Here is a 22,674-nt window from a genome sequence, read left to right on the forward strand (position 1 = left end):
TTTATATGTCAAAAATTTATCATATTGTTTCTAACACAATTCTATTTGGGAAGATGAATTTATTCACTTCTTTCATAAATAAACATTTAATCAGTTTAAGATTAAATATCAGAAATTCAGTGAAATTTTGAATGAAGAATCTTTCATTTTCAACATTTATGGCATATAGTTCACTCCCAAGGCGAATTTGCAATACGAAACAGATGTTTGAATGTATCTACAGATGTAGGCCAAATAAAATTTCCATCTGAAAATGAAAGTGATAAAGTTTAACTATCAACTTAAACTTCTTGTTTCGGATAGCAGACCACAATTGCAATTGATTTCAAGACTTACGATTGATTTTTTTTAAACCAAAAATTGACTTACAAGTGATTGCAATTTTATTGCGATGCTCTCAAGTAGACAAACATTCTCAAAAACAATCTGAAGGTGATTGCTGTGTAATTAAATAGAAATAAATTCCAATCAAATTTACATCTCATACTTGCATGTACATGTAATCTACAACAGGTAGTAAATTTCAACTGAAATATACTCGACCAATGAACATTTCTTTTTTTCTTTGAAGAAGAACAACATTCCAATCCAAAATACCTCAGAATTTACACTGGTGGAATTCAATGCACCTGTGTCGACATGTACTTGATTTTATATATATTACACACATATATATAATATATACCTTATATAAGGATCCATATATTACACTGTTGATAGAGAACACTCAGTTAAAAAAATAATAAAAAGTATAAATTAATATTTTTGTGATATATGGACATGCAATGCTATAAACTAATTAAGGGAAAAAAGCAGATAAATAAATGATCAAGTTAATGAATTTCATTCAGATTAATTGTTTTCAATTCAGAAAAATTTGAGAGCTTCTAAATTCTAGAATGGAATCATTTGCTAAAAAATCTATTTATGCATTTGAAATATCTTGTAATTCATATCCAAATTAAATGAATTTGGTAATTACCTAAGGAGGTTCATGTCTTGAAAACTGCATAATACACAAGGGTTATATTTCATTGGTTTGTATGACGTTCATTTCTGACTGCACAGTTTTCTTATTGCACTGTGTGTTTGCACCGAGACACTTTCGCTTATGTCTTCTGTAATAACTTCCATCGCTAAATGCCTTACCACATTGATCACATACATAGGGCTTCTCACCAGTATGGATTCGTTTATGTCTTGTGAGAGTAGATTCATGATTAAATGCCTTACCACATTGATCACATACATAGGGCTTCTCACCTGTATGGATTCGTTTATGTGTTGTGAGATTTATTTCTTGATTAAATGCCTTACCACATTGATCACATACATAGGGCTTCTCACCTGTATGGATTCGTTTATGTGTTGTGAGATGAATTTCTTGATTAAATGCCTTACCACATTGATCACATACAAAGGGCTTCTCACCTGTATGGATTCGTTTATGTGTTGTGAGATGAATTTCTTGATTAAATGCCTTACCACATTGATCACATACATAGGGCTTCTCACCTGTATGGATTCGTTTATGTGTTGTGAGATCAATTTCTTGATTAAATGCCTTACCACATTGATCACATACAAAGGGCTTCTCACCTGTATGGATTCGTTTATGTTTCCTGAAAGTACTTCCATCACTAAATGCCTTACCACATTGATCACACACATAGGGCTTCTCACCTGTATGGATTCGTTTATGTGTTGTGAGATGATGTTCACGATTAAATGCCTTACCACATTGATCACATACATAGGGCTTCTCACCTGTATGGATTCGTTTATGTCTTGTGAGATCTGTATCTTGATTAAATGCCTTACCACATTGATCACATATATAGGGCTTCTCATGAATTAGTTTTTGTTTTGTGGGATTGTGTTCAATAGTACACAATATTTCACCGACATGATTTTCTTTACCTTCTGAGTTATTATCTGGAAATTCATTACATTCTTTATCAAAAATATCAGAGTTCCTATTTGTTTTGATATTTTCAACATCACCTGCAAAGAGGTCATGTTTAGGTATCTTATTTTCATCAAAGCATTTCATCTCTGCTTTACAATAATTTCTGATCTTAGAATTAGACACAGCCTTGCTACCATGATTTAGTATATTAGTGTTGATCTTCATCACTCTACTGAGAGCAGGTTTTCGTATTTCTCCTTTGATGAACTGTAGAATGTCCTCCTTGGGTGCACCTGCTGGAGGGATGACACCACGATGACCATGTTTGTACTTGAGATGCCTTGCCAGGACCAGAGGAATAGCATAGAGTGATCCACAGTACTCACATCTATAGACTCCAGAATCTAAAATGATGAGGGATAACAGGGGAGGGTACAGACAAAGTCAATGAAACAATTACATAAATTTCATTCTTTTTCAAAGCCTCTGTTCTGATAATCCTCCCCCCCCATGCCTGTAATTTTTCAAGTTTTATAACTATATGATATGAAGATGTATCTCCTTATATCAGGGTTCCTAGCTTTTATAGAAAACAAAATTCCCTGACTTTTTCCTGATGAAGTTTAGACATTCCCTAGTAATCATTTAAACCCATTCCCAGTTTTGCATGGTTTTCTAAGTTGTTGCAGTGAATTACATGTAAAAAAAGAAGACCCCCCCTTAAAACCTCAAACAGTCATTCAGTGGTTGATGTTTTGACATGCAAAAAAAATCAGAGTTTGACTACCATGCTTTTGACTTTGGGGCCAATCAAAATTCCCTGATTTTATCCCTCATTTGAGGCAGTTTTCCCTGATTTGAGGCATTTGTTTAATCAAATTCCCTGATTTTCCCGGACTGGAAAAGAGTTTAAATGTTTTCCCTGATTTCCATGATGGGCTGGAAAACCTGTAAAATTATTACGGTATGAATTTTGAATAACCTAGTATTGCTTGTAGATATTAAAGACTAGTATATCGACCAATGCCTCATGCCCGCAAAGACAACAGTTTACATCCGTAAAAGAGGCCACACTGAATGAATATTGCTGAAATGAGATTTTAGTCCTTTTAATGAACTAAATATACCCAAATGAATAAAATAAATTATTTGACTTTCATGTATTTTTTCAAGTCAATCTATTGATTCCAGTCATGATCTTCATAAGATGTAGACTCATTTTTTTTTCTTAAATAGGACTTACACATCAAACACGTACTTCTATTTAGGACATATCTTTATGTACATTGTAGGGAAGTTTCCAATTCAATCTAATTGTAAGACAATGTGCATGCATAAGGAGAGTAAGAAACAAATTTAAAGGATAATAAGAAAAAGAACGAGGAGGAAAGGAAGAATCTTCCTGAATCAAATACCTGTTTCTACACTGAGTTTATTGAGCTGTGATGGGATACCGAGATCCTTAGCATACTGCTCCCCATAGTAGACCAGTAGCTCCCTTCCTGGACAGATCGGTTTAAAGGTACGATAGTAGATCTCACCAAGATACTGAAATGCTACAAGGTTCTGTTCACCCTCATTGCGTGCACAGTTGATGTATCTCATCCAGTTGCCTGTCAGCTCACTGTTACTGTCAACGTAGTGGTGAGTTTTGCTTTCTGTACAGATCTAGCAGGTGGAAAATTGAAATAGACATTGTAATTGAACTTAAAAGGATGGTCCAGGCTGCATATATTTAATTTCAATAAATATAGTAAAATTCACAGAGTAAAATGCTGAAAATTTGATCAAAATCGGATAACAAACAAACCAATTGAATTTTAAAGATTTGCATTATTGTGGTGACTCAACAGTTCTAGTCATGTCTTTATCAATATTCAATAGGCGGGCTGATGATGTAATATTACCTACTTGTTCTTTTGTATTTCATTATATGAAATCAGGTTTATTAAAAATTTTCTACCAAGAACTAAAACAATTGAATTGATAATTGATTTAGTGCATTAGTTAAAACTTTAAACTTCAATATCTTTGTTATTTGTTACCCGATTTTGATGAAATTTTCAGCATTTTTCTCTGTGAATTTTACTCTATTTATTTAGATAGAAATCTTTTCAGCCCAGACTTTAACATAGTAACTGAAATAGAGCTTGAACAAGAAGATGGGGCTGAAAATTGGACAGAAAATGTCAACGATTACACTTTGCAACAAAGTGACAAAATTGATTTGCAATCAATTAGTAGTCGTACTGGCATTTAAACTGTAAGTTGAAATTCATATAACAGAAAAGGGGAGTAACAAATTTTTAATCATGGTTTTGTGATAAATGAAAAATTTAATGGGGGAAATTAGGGTCACATTTTGCTGTCTTATTAAAGGGATCATTGCCTTTTGTAAACAGCTGATTGAACAATTTTCAAACTAAAGATGATTCATTTGTACGAATCATTTTTAAAATCGGAACAAATAGAAACGATGACTGCAAAGCTTCCATGGTTTAAGTAACGTCAGTGTTTAGAATCTGGACCATTTGAAAAGGGCCTATTTCATATATCTTGTCAATTCTATGATAAACAATTTTGAATAACAGAGAAGCTACTGAAATGATTCAATGTGATTGGCAGATGACTTGTAGAAGTTAAGAATCAGGAAATTGATTTAAAACCAATACAAGTGGAATGCCTCTGGCCGTCTCACCTGCATCACGCGGTTCAATATAGCAGCAGTGCTGACTATGAATACTACTCTAACTCGCACAAGATGTTCAGTGATACATGGTTACTCTTATGTCCAAGTTTAATGAACTAGACCAATAAACTTACAGAGATATGATGGTTATTCAACAAAAAACCCCAACATGGCCAAAGTTCATTGACCTTACATGACCTTTGACCTTGATCATGTGACCTGAAACTCGCACAGGATGTTCAGTGATACTTGATTACTCTTATGTACAAGTTTCATGAATCAGATCCATAAACATTCAAAGTTATGATGGTAATTCAACAGATACACCCAATTTGGCCAAAGTTCATTGACCTTTGACCTTGGTCATGTGACCTGAAATGAGCACAGGATGTTCAGTGATACTTGATTACTCTAATGTCCAAGTTCAATGAACTAGACCAATAAACTTTCAAAGTTATGATGGTAATTCAACAGATACCCCCGATTCGGCCAAAGTTCATTGACCCTAAATGACCTTTGACCTTAATCATGAGACCTGAAACTTGCACAAAATGTTCAGTGATGCTTGATTACTATTATGTCCAAGTTTCATTAATCAGATCCATAAACTTTCAAAGTTATGATGGGAATTCAACAGATATCCCCAATTCGGCCAAAGTTCATTGACCCTAAATGACCTTTGACCTTGGACATGTGACGTGAAACTCATGCAGGATGTTCAGTGATACTTGATTAACCTTATGTCCAAGTTTCATGAACTAGGTCCATATATTTTCTAAGTTATGATGACATTTCAAAAACTTAACCTCAGGTTAAGATTTCGATGTTGATTCCTCCAACATGGTCTAAGTTCATTGACCCTAAATGACCTTTGACCTTAGTCATGTGACATGAAACTCTAATAGGATGTTCAGTAATACTTGATTAACCTTATGGCCAAGTTTTATGAACTAGGTCCATATACTTTCTAAGTTATGACATCATTTCAAAAACTTAACCTCAGGTTAAGATTTGATGTTGACGCCGCCGCCGCCGCCGTCGGAAAAGCGGCGCCTATAGTCTCACTTTGCTTCGCAGGTGAGACAAAAACTGAGAGCAATATCTAAAAGCTTCATGTCAAGTATTGATATCAGGGGACTGTTTCATTAAGCTGTTTGCGAGTTAAGAGCGACTTTAAGAATGACTGGTGAACCTTTCTTAAGCGTTAGATAATCACCGATGAACATTAATGGCGAAATTCATTTGCCAAAGCATCCCCAGTTGTTCTTAAAGTCACTCTTAATTTAGAAACAGCTTTACGAAAAACCGTTCAGGCATGTTTCTTGACAGAGAAAAAATTCAAAGATAAAATAAATCGCACCTCCCAAGCATATCCACTATCATATCCGGTTTCCAGGTCTACAATGTCACCTTCATAAGGGCCAAACCGATATCCCTTAGGAATGAACTTGGTCGCAAAGACTCCCTGACCAGCCCCTGGTATCGATGACTGCTTGACCATTAGACCATCTGGTAGAGTCTTTATTGCTCTGTCCTTACATCCTTTAGCGATGGGATTGTCTTTGATGATGGTGAGGGGATGTTTGGAGCACTCACCCTCAAAGACCTCATGACAGTCCTCACAATCTAAGAGTTTATGTTAGGCATTGAATTATAACATTGCAAATACTATCTACTACTGCACGCATCTCTTTCACCTTTTATTATCCTACTATTTATTAAAACAATACTTTCCCTTCTCCTTTGTCATTATCTTCTGTGATCTTATTTTTTTCCGCCTAAATTTTCCTCATTATTCTAAATCTTCTTCTCCTGCTTGTATACTTCTCTTTATTGTCATGACCCAATCTCCTTTTACTTCTTCTTCTTCCTCTCTCTATAAAAATCAGAACAATATATGCTGTACAAAAACAAAGAATTTTACAAATGAGAACATAAAAGAAGACAGAATCATCATCTATTCAGAGTCATTGATATACTAGCAGAACTGCCAACATGAAAATGAACATTTCAGTATTTTTAAAGCTGAAAATCAGTATTTCAGAAAGGAATTCAGTATTTTCAAAAGATACAACAGAACCACACATACAACTGAAACTTTAGAAATCAGTATTTTACATGAAACTATCATTATTCTTCTAACTTTTCAGTACTAAACACTGAAAATCAGTACTACTTGGCAACTCTGTACTAGTGATGGCCCATGAAGATTTGTACTTAATCTGTAGGAAAATAGGGGTGTAATTATGGTGATACATGTATATCTCCATTATATATTTACTTACAGATGTAATGATCATCATCAGGAACCTCATCTTCTTTGTAGCACTTCCTAGTCACGGATCTTCGAGGATACCTAGATTGTCTTGGCGATGGATGGGATTTTGCTCTTCTCCTTTCTAAAACCAAAGAGCACAAACTTGATAAGGATGTTCTTATCTCATAAGTTAATGATATGCTATAAATATTTTCATCAGATATGTTCAAAGGCTTTAATTACAAAGGAAAGAGATGTCTGCTTTGAATTTTTTTTCTATCCTCCTCTTGATAAAGTGAAATTATGATTAGATGGGGGACCTCAAACACAAAAGTTACATTTTATGTGATAAAGAGAATTAAACTTTCAAATCTCTGACTGCAAAATTTGGAAGGTTTCCTAAAACTTTGTCTTTTCAGTAAATGATTACATTCAGGAAAGATGAACTACTGGTATTTGAATGCATCTTCTAGCAATTTGAGAGGCAAAACTGTCAGTCGCATGTGATTTGGGAATTGAGAAAAAGAAATTAAAGAGAAAACCTAGAGCCCGTAACACTGAGGTCAGCAAATGATAAATAATTTCAAAGAACAATTCCCTTTGGTTCATAGCAAGTCTACTTAGCGATATGCGCATGCAACAAGGATCTTGATTGGTCATTTTATTAAGCGATTAATCGCTATTACCTTTGTGTAACTGTGCCCAAGTGGTGATATCCAAGCAAGTGGATCAATTTCTTCACAGAATGGGGTACCTCAATTTTTGACATCAAGGTTTTGTGTTGGTTTGGAACACAATAAAGAAAGTGTAATAATAACAATAACAATAATACACTACTACTACTACTACTAATACTACAATGTGTACTACTACCTCTACTCCTAATATTTATATTAGCACTTTTTCCAGAGGATGTAAAGGGCCAGCTTTCATTTCTATAATGAAAATACATTGAAATGAAGAAAACTATTGTCTGGAATCCTACCTGAGATCTTAAAAAATGACAGAAAATTACTGTATTGTATGAAAACATTAACTTATGAGATATTTCATGGACATATTTAGACCATGTTAATTTCACCTGACAGAGACTTGGCCTTTCCACCAGCTTTCCCTCCAACTTTCATGCAGGATGATCGGGATGGCTTGGAAGTCCGCTCCCCTGCTGGAGATGCTTCTGTCAAGGTTTCCTCAGTCTTCTGATCACATGACTGAGCGTTGAGATCACCTGACGGATGCCCCTGATCACCTGATGATGTTGGATTGGTTTGTGTCTGAGTAGCTTCATCATAGTCCTTCCATTCAAGAAGATCGATGATCCGCTCTCCTCCGATGTGATTGGAATCATCCAGTGGATTGCCATCATCATCATACACAGTACCTGACGTTACAGTGTGCTAGAATAGTAATCGAATGTCAAACAATGTTAACATTTGAAGATTTGCATGGTGGCATGTACAATCGCTGATGTGGTTTACGGTACACCATGTGGAGTGTTATAGAAACAGTGGATAGAAGAAAAGAAGAAATGGATAGGCGAGAAAGTGGAGATTTGAGAGTAGAGTATTCTCCTGAAGACGGACAGTCAACCTGTCCGAAACGTCGAGTTTCTCTACTACTCATCATCTCTACTCGCCGACTCAAGCCAGCATCTCCTCATCAGCTCTACTACTCAAGCTGTTCTCACTCATCAATTCCTTCTGGTTTACAGTCCTTTTCAAGACTACTTTTAAACATTTGTTTGAAAGTACTTCACAATCACATATTGAACAAAAAAGATCCAGAGAAAAGGAAGCCACAACAAAAATCTAAGATTTCATTTAATCTATCACTTACTCTAAAGCACACAACACAAATAATGTTCAATTCTTGATTGCAGCATTATTGTTTTTCAAATATATACATATCTTACGTCAATGTTCTTATCATTAATGTAAGTATGAGCATATTATAGCATAAAGTTCTGCAATTTAAGCATTAGAATAAAATGATCATAAACCCTGATGCTACAGTGTGCTAGAGAAGGATTGTCCAGAAATGTTTAAAAAAAAATATTGATCAGAATGTTCCAAAGAAAAGAACTCCACAACCATAATCTAAAGATTTGTTTAATATAACAAACTTTTGTGAGACCAACAGCTTCTCACTTACTCTCAGGCACACGAAAACAGATAATGTGCAATCCTTGACTGTATTATATACGTCTAACATCAATGCTGTTACCCTGGCTTAAGGTAAGTGCATACTATAGCATAATGTTGTGCAATTAAAGAAGTCAAATAAATCCATCAATGTGTTTTGTTTTATTGACCAAGCAGGACACTGAGAGAATTGATATTCGTAACTTTGAATGCATGCAGCATTCTATTTTTCTCTTTCAAAAGTGTTTGATGTTTTTATTAGTACTCACTGGTTTTGCACACTCTTGAGATGATTTTTTCTTCTTTGTATGAACTGGTTTGGGAACTTTCTGCTGGACCTTGAATGGTGCATGAAAAGATCCTGCAGGAATGACATGCATAACAATATCAAGATCGCATCATCATCTTCTCATATACCATAATTATCATCATTTTGGTTGGGCATTAGAAACTTACCCATACTTCTTACCTTTGACATGTATAAAACATGTCAAACAAACGCCTTTTTTTCTAGTTCACATAAACAATTGTAACACTCTAAAATCAACAGGGATTGAGCCTTGAACAATTCAAAAGCTAAAGCAAGCATAGGGGGATGGTGTTGATGACCAGGAAGGTGGGCTATTTGATTTTACAGAATACATAATATTCCACATTTATATAATGCTTAACACATCAGAACGACGTCTCTAAGCGCTTTACTGATACATTATTTCCCTGGTCATCAGATCACTGCACGTCCGCATACAATGTATGCACCTTCTCCACTCCCTGGGGAGCATTCCAACAAGAGTTCTATTGAAGACTCAATTGCTAGGCATACTACATAATAGGCTTTCCCATCCTACCGGGTACCCATGTAACACCTGGGTGGAGAGTGGCAAATCGTTGAATGACGTCTTGCCAAAGGACGCTAGGCCATGGTGGGATTCAAACACACAACCCTCTGATTACAAGGCAAGAGCCAGAACCGCTACATGTACACCACGGGCGGCGCTTCCAATTAACCCTGGCTCTTACCTCTTGATTTCTTTTTAGCTCTCTTAGGTTTCCATTCCTTGTCCTCGCTGTCACTCTCCTCAACGATTTGTTTCTTTCTTCCTCGCCGAGGTCGCATGAACTCTGGAGGACCAACCTGTAACCCTGCATCAAAATAATAAATCATATCCTAGTCCAATTAATTTTTAAAAAATATAAAAAAGAACGCTCCATGTGTTAATGTGGTGAGAAAAAAGTCGCCTGAATGATACACAACCTGCTTGTAAATTTTCAACTAATATCATAGCATCAATTTTAACATAAGGGAAATCTCATATGAGGGTACTAGTCTAGCAGAAGTTCACAACAACTGCAACAATTCGTAATGACACCTTTTATATCGCATGACATGATACTTATTCCTTTATTTAGTTTCAAATCATTATTTAACATTATCTAAATATAATAGGAGGGGGTAATATAGGAGCGCCTTGAGCACCTAACAAGGTGGATATATGTGCGCAATATAAATACCCTATATTATTATTATTAAATCATTTGAATAGAATGAAAGCTTCAGTCTGTTTCACTGGTTGTTTCCCTAGACTCAGTTTTGCTTCACTACACTTAAAAGAACAATAATAAAATGATTGAAAAATCTATAAGATACATTTCAGTTGTAGATGACCGCTGATGAAATATAGATTTCATCATCGCATAGTTGTACCACTCTGCATTCTGTTTTTTTTTGTGTGTGTGGTCTAGAACAAGTTTTATAAGGTAGATCATGGCCATAATGCTTTAATGTAGATCTGCAATGTTTAGAAATATATATTTTCAACCATCCCAATAAAACAAGCACAAAGCAAGCTGTTTTTTGTAGGTTGAGATCTAGATTAGATATGGAAATACTGCAAAATTTACCATTACTTAGGTCTGAACCAAATTGATAGAAAACACTTATGAAATTATATGCAGTATTACTGAAAGTTACTGTGAAAATCAAATGTCGATGTACATGTATGTACTCAGCCTTAGACTACAAACACCTATACATTATTTTCTATAAGTTTACAAAAGATATCAAGAAAGTTTGATTTCACCATGTCTAACGCCTAAACTGCAGACAATTTACTTAATAAGATTCCCTATTTATGTCGAGCAATATATTGCACTTCTTTAAGTTCTATTCAAATATTTTCCACACTTGTTTCTTAATACAGAACTTTAAGATTAATTTTGTAGAACAAAATCTACATTTGCTATCCACTGCGATCTGCAGTAGATCAAGAACAGTTGAAATTTGTTAAGGATTCCTTTTGTAAACAAGTGGAATGCCTCTGGCCGTCTCACCTGCATCACGCGGTTCAATATAGCAGCAGTGCTGACTTTGAATACTACTCTAACTCGCACAAGATGTTCAGTGATACATGGTTACTCTTATGTCCACTTTTTATGAACGAGACCAATAAACTTACAGAGATATGATGGTTATTCAACAAAAACCTCAACATGGCCAAAATTCATTGACCTTACATGACCTTTGACCTTGATCATGTGACCTGAAACTCGCACAGGATGTTCAGTGATACTTGATTACTCTTATGTACAAGTTTCATGAATCAGATCCATAAACTTTCAAAGTTTTGATGGTAATTCAACAGATACACCCAATTTGGCCAAAGTTCATTGACCTTTGACCTTGGTCATGTGACCTGAAATGCGCACAGGATGTTCAGTGATATTTGATTACTCATATGTCCAAGTTTAGTGAACTAGACTAATAAACTTTCAAAGTTATGATGGTAATTCAACAGATACCCCCGATTCGGCCAAAGTTCATTGACCCTAAATGACCTTTGACCTTAATCATGAGACCTGAAACTTGCACAAAATATTCAGTGATGCTTGATTACTATTATGTCCAAGTTTCATGAATCAGATCCATAATCTTTTAAAGTTATGATGGGAATTCAACAGATATCCCCAATTCGGCCAAAGTTCATTGACCCTAAATGACCTTTGACCTTGGTCATGTGACGTGAAACTCATGCAGGATGTTCAGTGATACTTGATTAACCTTATGTGTAAGTTTCATGAACTAGGTCCATATATTTTCTAAGTTATGATGACATTTCAAAAACTTAACCTCAGGTTAAGATTTCGATGTTGATTCCTCCAACATGGTCTAAGTTCACTGACCCTAAATGACCTTTGACCTTGGTCATGTGACATGAAACTTTAATAGGATGTTCAGTAATACTTGATTAACCTTATGGCCAAGTTTCATGAACTAGGTCCATATACTTTCTAAGTTATGATGTCATTTCAAAAACTTAACCTCAGGTTAAGATTTGATGTTGACGCCGCCGCCGCCGTCGGAAAAGCGGCGCCTATAGTCTCACTCTGCTTCGCAGGTGAGACAAAAATGGAAAGAAACCAAATTACTTTACTCTATCACAATTTTTTCTTCAAATAGTAACTTTGGATCCATAAGAATCAAATTTACATTTTTACATGAAGTCAATTGTGATCTGCAGTAGATCGAGAACTTCTATTTCTTTTGGGATTCCTTTTGGAAACACCCCTCCCTTTTCTGTTAATCTAGATTCAAAATATTTTTAATAATATCAAATCATCACATCTTTTCTTTGTAAGGTTTAGATCTAATATAAAAATTTTGCAGTCAATTGTGTTCTAATGTAGATCAAGAACTCCTGAATTTTGTTTATTCCTCTGGTCAGAATACTTTTTTTAAGCCTCACATGCTATAAATAATCTAGCTTTTATATCAGTGAACAAAATGTAGCCTAATACTGACAGTTAAATACAGATCCACAGTAGATCTTGATAGAAAAGTATTGCAAAACTGAACTTATCTGAAATCTCATCTTTAGCTTTCCATTCATACATAAATTGCAACAGGCATTCCAATTACAAATGCACAGATCCAGAGAAGATATGAACACATTGCAAAAGTTTTTAATCAGCATCCCTGAGCCAATGATTAGAAATTAAAACAGATGAAATTACTTTTGAAGCAGATGAATCTAAGATTTTGTAAATGGGGAGGCCCATCGAACTATTTTAAATGATTTTCTTTTCTTTAATGAGCTTCTTTTTGCATTATGCGAGTAATGAATCATAGGTAAATTGCAAATTCGTCCACTGCCATCTCATCCAGTCACCGCATTGTCTACCTTCATTTAGTCAAATGCCCTTTCATCCATCAAAATTTTGTATAAAAACCATTTTGTCCAATAACCATTTGGTCCAATCATCACTTCGTCTAATCACCATTTCGTCTATGACCATTTTGTCTAATAAGCAGTTGGTCTAATACCCGCTTTCCTTTCATTCATTCAAATTAGACCAAATGGTATATGGACTAAATGGCTATTGGACCAACTGGCTTTCAGACAGAATTGCATTAGACTAAATGAAAGTAGACCATGTGGTGAGTAGACAAACTGATAGACCAAATGGTAGTAGACGAGTTGGCAATTGGACAAATCGGCATAAGACGAATTGGAAATAAACCGAATAATAAACCAACGAACCCCAAATACATGTAAGTGATATTTTAAATTACACTCTAGAAAATGTAGAATACAAAAAATATCTTTGTTGAAAGTAATGTCAACGTGGTTGAAGATTAACAGGAACAATTAATTCTCTTTCATTGGTTCATCACTATCCCCATTTCCGAATTTCTAGGAAATTTTGACTGAATTTCAAAGGAAATAGTACTGCTTTGGGAACGCTTGGGCCCCACCTTACAAAGAGTTGCAATTAATCTGATCAACCTCAACTATGGAAAGCCAGCAACGTCCACATCTAAATTGCATGTGTGTTAAAAAAGTTTTCTTCTAGATTCCTTGGTGGAGGGATTAGCTAAGAGAGAGAGATTATGAAGTATCAAGCATCCCATCAATTCATTGTTTTCTTTACAATTTGGTGCGTTCGACTTTGTTTACGAAGGACAATTTGCAAATTTCTTGTAGAAACAAAATCATGACACTGATCATGGATATCCATAGAGTTACGATTGCTTGGATCAATTGCAACACTTTGTTAAACAGGGCCCTGGCCTACAGCATGTACATACCAACTTCAATCATCATCTCGTAGTTCTCTTTGATGTTCTTGAGACGAAGCTTCTCATAGTCACTGGTCTCTGCCCATTCTTTGGCTGTGAAGAAAGCCTTAACAGCCGAGTAATCATCCGGTGCTGGGAGAGGCATGATGACTGAGTGGTCTAGATCAAAATCAAGCCCAAAGATTTCCTGTGGATAAAAAAAAATGAAGATATTTTAGGTCCAGACAAAAATAGATCCACAATACATGTAGTAAAGTCCGGAGGTTGATGATGTAGATAGGGATAGTAGGGATACTAGGGGAGCGTTTCATCAATATTTTCATCCGACAAGATGTCAGATCTGACATCTTTCCATGATTTTGATTGGCTGAGAGGCACTGTTCCTATGGTAACTGTCGGATAAAATGGGACTTGTCAGATAAAACGTCCGACAAGTCCTTTCATGAAACGCCCCCCAGATCTCAAGGTATTATGGATACAGCCTGATTAACTGAATATTCATTAATAAGAAAATAACAGAAATAGATCTACATGTAGGTGTAACTAGGGTCTAGAACTAAGATTCTCACTGGTCTAGTCTAAGTAAAATCTATGCTGGTCAATAAACCTAGATTCTAAAATAACCTAACGCTGGTTAGGCCTGGACACAATATGACCTCTACGACCTGGATATGTCTAGATCTAAATGTAAATCTTGTCTAGAGATAGAGTATCTATATAGGCAGCAATTTTTTTTTTTATATTTTTTTTTACATCACTACAGAAAAAGTTGCATGGCGGTAGACACTCACTGGAACCATCTTTCTAGATGGTCCAGTGGGTGGCCACCTCATGTAAGACAGAATATTTTTTTTGCTACCTACAAACTGCATGATTTTTTTGAATGGAAATTGAAGTCTTCCTTATTGTTTTTTACATGGCATTTAGAAATCTAAGGTCTTCCCTATAAAGTATGTGTGATAAAACAAAATCATTATCAAGTTTCATACTTTACACTCCATTCTTATGAGTAATAATTTGTAGAAATCTATAAAATCTGACCTTATCGGCTTATGACCTTCTCGAATGCCATGTCACTTGTCAAAAAGTAAAGGAAGACTACAAATCTCCAACAAAACCCGGCATTTTGTATGCATTCAACATAGGTTGGCCACCCACTGGACCATCTAGAAAAAATGGCTATTGTGAGTAGCCACTTCCATGCAATTTTTTCTGTAGATCAAGACCTAAAATCTAGTGGTCTAGATCTAAACAAGAATTTCTACAGCAAAATAACGACCATTGAATTCTTTCTCATAAATAAAAATCATATCAGAATCAGATCCCTTAACTTGTTTAATATGAAAGTGAACAAATAATTAAAGTTTCTGTAGGCTAAATGGCTTAAAAACATAAGATCTAGGCCTAGGATCTAAGACTAAATTTGATAGATCTAGCTTTTATTAGATCTAGGGCCTAAGTTACTTATGTAGACTCTAGATCTAGTACTAGTAGATCTACTACTAGTACATCTAGATCTAGTCCTAGATCTAGAATCTATTTCTTAACTGGACCTAGACTCTAGATTTCTTAACTGTCTTAGATCTAGCATAGGCCTACTTAAAATTAGCCTAGATCTACTGCCATTTTCCGTCGTTAAGTCACTAGCATACCATCTGACCGAAGCCTAGGCCTAGATATTATTATAATGCATGGTACCGATTTCTCAGTGAAACTATAGATCTAGAATCTAGGTCTAGACTCTAGGCCTACTTCTGCTTTCACCGAGTAGATTTCTAGGGCTCCATGGCATAGGCCTAGACTAGGGCCTCTAGGCCCTAGATCTAGACTAGATCTAGTATGAGTCTGACTATGCTTTGCCTTTGCTTGGTGCAATAGGCCTATTTCTATTTCCATTTCTATGACTATGGTCTGGATGCTTCTGAACGCAGTCTAACTTCTAAGACTCTATATTCAGTTCCAAATTCTGTCTCCTTTTTAGTTTTACTTGGCCGGGTCATGTCCTGGTGCCGGTGGGTCAGCATCAAACTTGAACTTCACAGGTTCACATCTCCAATACTTATCTAGATCTAATCCATTCTCGAAGCTGTGGACACTGGGTGCATTTACTAATTCATTAGGCCTACTTAGGCTATTCCAAGGTTTCCTCATTCTTAATCTTATGTAGGCCTAGGCCCCTAGCCTAAATAAAAGGAATTCTTACGTTTCTCAGTTACTGACCTCGGAATGTACAATTTTTTATCATGACTCCTGACCTGGTCCTGCCCTGGTAGGCCCCTGCACCTGTCCCAAATCTGGCACTACTTCCTGGTCATACCTGTGAAATAAAGTTGTAGGCCTAGTAGTAACTATCTAGTTCTAGTACTATGTATGTTTCGATCAAGTCTCCTCCTCCTTGCGCACGGCGATAATTTACCGGTAGGCCTAGGCTAGCTAGGCTATAGTATATGTGACGTTAACGTTAGACTAGATCCAGACTCTAGATCCAAGTCTAAGACTAAGTAAATTTTTGAAGGGATAATCTGCACACTACTTTTACTACTAGATCTAGGCCTAGTCTTTTCTAGATCTATAACTCGTATCCTTTTCCTGTTGTTCCCTGTCAGCGGTTATCCGCAGGTTGGTTGCGCGTGGCCGCCTGCCGCGGCGGCCAAGAAAATATAAAATATAAAGCGCAGGCGACGCCAGCTAACTTGTCGTCTTGTGCAAAAACAGTTTCGCTTTCAGTTTCTCAGAGGAAGAACCCCAAATTTCACACTTTTTTTCTACTTTCAACTTCATGCACAGCCTTGTATTATCATTTTAATACATCATAATACAGTAATAAATGTAGGTTTTTCTTACTAGACAGTGAGAGTTGGTAATCCAAGTAAATGTAACAAAAGTGTCGGAAAGAAGTTTCTGAAGTTGCCGCCATTACGCCTCTCAAGATCGATCCCGCTTATCGCGATCGTTAACATTTCGATTATCGAAAAAAAGTCTATCGATATCGAATATAAACTTTTTATACCGCGTATGAGTCCCGATTCGAATGCGATAAAACCTATATCAACGAACGTAGAGGGCAGCAACACACAAGCGTGTTGCTCTAAGGAAGGTCAACTCCGCTCGAATTTTGTGACCACTCTAAAAAATAAGGGGGACTTTTCGGAAATTTGTCGAGTTGATTTTTTTTCATTTGTTAATTTTAAATATTTTTAATGAACAATCATTAGGTCGGTTATTCTAGGTAAAAATATTAAAAATATTACTTTTATTTTTAAAGAAATTATTTAGCTTAAATAATCATGATATTGACATTTTTTCTCATTTTGGAATATTAAGTCTATGACGAGGATACCTCTTATCTCTTATTTTCCTCTGCTTAATTTCGCTGCACCACTAATAAATGCATAGACAACTACCGTAATAATCGAGGTCATTTTTCTGGCCTGGGTGCGCCGAGTCTGGGCCGGTCGCGTAGCTACTAGTAACGTTGATGATGCGCTGGGGCTTCAGTCGACTCGTCTTAGATCTTCTAGCAACATACACAATGACGTCTAATTTGCCTGGTCTGATTTGAAGTGCAATTGCTTCAGGGCTGATGTTTATCAACGATGATTGTTCAAGGTCAGATTTCAAATTTTAAATTGCATTTTACTTTTAAGTCTATAAATCTTCATACAAGGCGCCGAATCCCCGAAATCCGGGTCTAAATTTCAACTTCGAGTCCGAGACTATGGACGGCGAAAAAAACTCATGCATCGGATGCATTGCATTGGCTGCGCTGCAGCTGAGCTGCACAGCCAGGCGCTGGCGTCGCGTCGAAGGTCGATAATCATTGAGCAACCAAACTTCCAAAGCCAAATTAAAGCTTGAATAAACGGCCACCTATTCACATTTTCCCTGGTTTTCTTCAATAATTTCTAAGAAAAATCAGCCAATTCTGGGAAATTGATTGCAATGTTACATCGTTTGCAGAGTGCCATCATCGTTTTGCGTTAGACCTTAGTTATACTTAGATCTAGGCCTAGACTAGAAGAAATGGGAGCTAGATAGATTTTACACCATCTTAATTTATGATTTTGGGCAGAAAGTAGATTTGATTGACAGCATCCATATCTTAATTTGACCATTGATTCTGTGCAATCAAAGACTTTTACATAATTTGTTTGCCATATTGCAAAAATTGGTAAATTTTCCTGGGCCTGCATGGCCTGGGCTTGGCTGGCAGAACACGTACTTTTTTGGAGAAATTTCGAAAGTGAAAGAGCAAAGTGACTGAGCTCGTCGTGATTTTATTTTTATGCATTTTCTAACTGAATTTTAAAGATTTCATGCCTAACGGTAAGGCCTAACGGTAACTTTTCAACCATTAAATCTTCTAGTTCTAGATCTAGACTTTACCCTGTAGAGTGTAGGCTTTTAACGGACTAAAAAAAATCATAACTAGCGGCTAGCCCATGCAGGCTGGCCTTAATTGAACCAAACTTAGCTTGCATGGACCAACCCTCAAATGGTCTAGATTTAGGCGTCCTATACTATAAAGACAATGTGGAATTCATCTGTTTTGAGTTTATTATTTTAGTATTTTTTATTGTTGCATAGACTATCTCATACCAACAAGTCGTGCTAGATCTATATATATTCTAGATCTACTTAGATATCCAGTGTGGAACAACATCTTCAACAAACAGATCGAGACTGGTCAGAGCATTTGTCTAGTTAGACAAATAAAGTTAGATCTTTAGACTTGGGTCTATCGATCAACTAGACAGGAATAACCGTCGTTTCTGGGGATTTATTCAACAATTTCTGACATTTTACTATAATCTCCATCGGTGAGTGAGCCAGCGCAGTTCAGCAGAGCAACCAAAATACAAAGACTGAAGCTTTTGGTTTATCGATCAACATGATCAAGATCTAGGTTAGATGTAGACTTCACTTATTACTGATTGGAATGTATTTCTAAATTTATAAGTTTTGGGGAAAATGGTGAAAAGAAATGATAACATACTACTGATAGATACGTGAATTATTTTTTTAATACCCATTGGCATTGCTGCCCGGCTGCTCTAATAAATAAATAAATAAATGATCGAGTCACGGCCTATATGGACTGCAGATAAATGCTGATCGACGCCTAGCAGAACAAGTACCAGTGCTAGACTAGGGGGTTGAAATCTAAGCAGACGACGGAGCATAATGTAGCTTATGCATAGAATGATGATGGGTTCAGCGAAGAGCCCAGAGAAAATAAGGGGGACATATTCAATCCCGAAATGCTTTGCGAGTGGTCACAAAATCGTCTCGGCGCAAATCACCTAATTCAGCCGTCTGGTGAAATCGCTGATAACAACAATCACCGATTTGGTAATGATTTTAGTTTCCTGAAACTTGCATTTGTAAAGTTTTAAATATCAAAGTATGTTTTCATATTTATGTATATCCTTCAACATATTTTTAATGTTATCTTTGATATCGTTGTAGTCATATTCTTTCATATTCGTTTCTTGATCACTACTAATTTGTTGTTGTATTTGATCGGCATTTGATTTCGTTGTCATGAACAATAAAATATGCGCGCAGCTCAGTTGCATGCGCGTATCGAGTTGACCTTCCTTAGAGCAACACGCTTGTGTGTTGCTGCCCTCTACGTTCGTTGACCTATATCAAAATCCCGGGGGGGGGGGTCACTTACATTGACGAGTGGATACCAAATGCGCGACCAAAAAAACACGTAAAAAGGATGTCCTTTTCACGATAGGGCACGTTACGTACGTAACGTGATAAGGGTGTCAAAAACACAAAAATAATGAAAAAGGGTATCTATTTCGCTAGGAAAATTACGTGTTTAGGGTCGACTTTGCGGGGATGATAAAACAAAATCAAAATGTTTTATAAAGGATGTCATTTTTGACCCAACACTTCGTGTTTAGAGTCCGATTTGCGCGAGGTGTAGAAGGTGCTGGGGCAGGCGCGTACGCAGGATTTTTGAAAGGGGGGGGGGTTCGAGCTGATTTTTTTTTTAAATCTCCCGCCCAGTCTCTAAAAAGTGATGAGCGGGGGGGGGGGGGGGAGGTGATGATTTTTTTCAGCGCTGCAAATAAGACAATAACATTTAAGTGGGGATGGGTATGTAACAGTGCGGTCATGACCCGCGAGCGAGCAGAAATGTTCTCGTTTTTGCGTTGAAAACAACCTTTTTGTCAATCATTGTCAATAGTTTGTAGATATCATAGTCGATGCTACATGTCCTTCGGATCGTAGCACTCATGATATGGCCAACCGCGTAGCCAGGATTTCATTTTGGAGGGGGCGGTAAATGCACGCGAAGCGCGCTCCGTAGGGGGTGGGTGCAGGGAGGGGGAGTTTCCCCCTCCCGCGCGAAGCGCGAAGCTTTTAGTGTTTCATAAATTAAAATTAAAAGGAGCCGTTTCTCTTGTCTCTAGTACCTCCAATTCGGTTGACTATATTGCGATTTTGAACCTTGTTTTCAAAAGTGATTGTAAACGCACAAAAGAGGTATACAATGGAGGAAATTAAAATGATTAACTCCGCGCGAAGCGCGGAAGCTAAAGTGATTTATCAATTTTTTGCCATAAAAAGGGTCCCGAGAAAAGGGTATTCTCAAAGATATATTGAAACTTTCTTTGGAAAGATCAGATTTGATTACAAACAATTTAGCATCAGTGCATATTTTTAACTCGCAAAACAGAGGAGAAGATTGGTAGAGGAAGATATTCCTCCCCGCGATGAGCAATGAAATTTCAAAGGGCGGACGTTTCATCAAATGTAGATATCTCTAATACCCAATCGTCTCTAATTCAATTGATTTTCTAAGATTATTGAACTTCATTACAAGGAAAATAGTGCGCATAAAGTTGAAACTTCTGTGATTTATTGAAATTATCTATCTATATAATAAAGGATGATTAATTTTTTTGACTTATCCTAAAACGCTTCATTTTGAATATAAAGAAACTTAAGTGTCATTCAAAATTTCAAACTGAGGGCGCAAAACAGGACAGGAGATGAATGTATACAGGGAAATGACATGAAGTTTAATACAATTTGATAAAAAAAATATTGTACTTTTTTATTTAATACGACACGAATTCCATACCTTCCTCTTTTTAAATTAGGAACCTGTTTGCCCCCAAATTATGGTTGTTTATAGTAATGAGCTAAAAAGCGGGAGAAGCTGACTTTATGGAGGTGACGGCAGAAACTGATATAAAGATTTTACCCGCTCGGAGCCGACCAGACCAGAAGTTGCGCGATCAATTGAAAAAAAAAGATAACTTCATACATTTACTTCGGCCTAACCTTACTCAAATTCATGTCCTAATGTATACAATTTTAACTTTAACTGGCAAGAAGCACATAGCTGAGGTGGAAAAACAGGGTTAGAGAAAAGGTGGGGGAACAATGGAGAACTTCAATATTGTCATTTAACCGCGCGCAGCGCGGAAGCAAAATTCATATATGAATTTAAAGCAAGAAGAGTGAAGGAGTTTCTCTTTTGAGAAAAAAATAAAGAATAAATAGAAAAAACACAAAGCTACCTTTCTTCCCTTTCCTTCCTTCCCTTTTCCTTTTTTCCCTTCTTTTTTTTTCTTTTTGGGGACGTTTTGGGGGGGGGCGACCGCCCCCCTGGCTACGCGCCTGGATATGGCCTTGATCAGAACACTAGAAACTTGAGAAATGTCATGAATAATTACGAGCGAGCGGAGCAAGCGAGCCGAAATGTTTGCGTTTTTCCGTCAAAACATACAATTCTTCTCAATAGCTTGTTGGTAATGATTACATATTAGTTGATGATACATGTCCTTCTGCTCGTAAGTCTCATGATATGGCCTTGATCAAGAGACTAGAAACTTAAGAAATTTCATAAATGATTACGAGCGAGCGGAGTGAGCGAGCCGAAATTTTCGCGTTTTCCCGTCAAAACATACATTTGTTGTCAATAGTTTGTTAGTAAATCAAGTATTAGTCGATGCTACATGTCCTTCTATTCGTAACACTCATAATACGGCCTTGAACAGGAGACTAGATACTTATGGAATTTCATAAATTATTACGAGCGAGCTAACCGACATTTTAGCGTTTTCCGTCATTTTGGTTTTCATATTGGTAAAACATATTTTGTAAGAAAACGTATGTCTTTGTCTTGGTTCACTTGTATTCATAAGTATACATCATGATAATCATGTATGGCCTTGTTAATGGCGATACCGTGATCATGTCGGCGACATGCGGAAATAAAAGATATAATAAAATGGAGCGAGCGAAGCGAGCGGAAATTTTTTCTGTGTTTTTCGTCGGAAACATGAGATTCTGTTCATTATTGCTGTCATATACATTATTGGGTAGGGGAACTGTCCATAACCAGACCAAGGAGTTATCAGGCGCTTGCCCGATAACTCCTTGACCAGACCATGGACCTCTGGGGAGACAAGCAAAAAAAAAAAAAAAAAAAAAAAAAGGAAACGAAAGGGGGGGGGGGGGGGTTTGAACCCCCGAAACCCCCCCCTTGCGTACGCGCCTGTGCTGGGGTCGTACTAAACCAATAAGGTAAAGCAGACGACCGAAGGACCCGTAACAATAAAACATTCCTGT

The 22,674-nt window shown here is 36.6% G+C and overlaps 1 protein-coding gene across 1 annotated transcript; it reads right to left on the reverse strand.

Moving 5' to 3' along the window:
• Positions 1–973: 973 nt before the first annotated feature.
• On the reverse strand, positions 974–14,360 carry LOC121417667 (histone-lysine N-methyltransferase PRDM9-like). The gene is made up of 8 exons (XM_041611400.1): positions 14,083–14,360; positions 10,017–10,139; positions 9,266–9,357; positions 7,937–8,252; positions 6,884–6,997; positions 5,959–6,224; positions 3,325–3,577; positions 974–2,313 (listed from the first exon to the last, which is right to left on the reverse strand). The coding sequence occupies exons 1-8, from the start codon at positions 14,216–14,218 to the stop codon at positions 1,025–1,027; spliced, it is 2,589 nt and encodes an 862-aa protein (XP_041467334.1). The 5' UTR covers positions 14,219–14,360; the 3' UTR covers positions 974–1,024.
• Between the last annotated feature and the right edge of the window lie 8,314 nt (positions 14,361–22,674).

This window comes from Lytechinus variegatus, chromosome 6, assembly GCF_018143015.1.
Source record: "Lytechinus variegatus isolate NC3 chromosome 6, Lvar_3.0, whole genome shotgun sequence".
NCBI lineage: Eukaryota > Metazoa > Echinodermata > Echinoidea > Temnopleuroida > Toxopneustidae > Lytechinus > Lytechinus variegatus.

What these genes read in the sequence shown, in the direction of transcription:
- LOC121417667 (XM_041611400.1), bottom strand. Translation starts at nt 14,218, where the DNA reads ATGCCTCTCCCAGCACCGGATGATTACTCGGCTGTTAAGGCTTTCTTC. An exon ending in CTCAAGAGTGTGCAAAACCA is followed by an intron (nt 8,253 to 9,265) that starts GTGAGTACTAAT and finishes TTACTATTCTAG; the next exon opens with CACACTGTAACGTCAGGTAC. An exon ending in TAAACTCAGTGTAGAAACAG is followed by an intron (nt 2,314 to 3,324) that starts GTATTTGATTCA and finishes TCATCATTTTAG; the next exon opens with ATTCTGGAGTCTATAGATGT.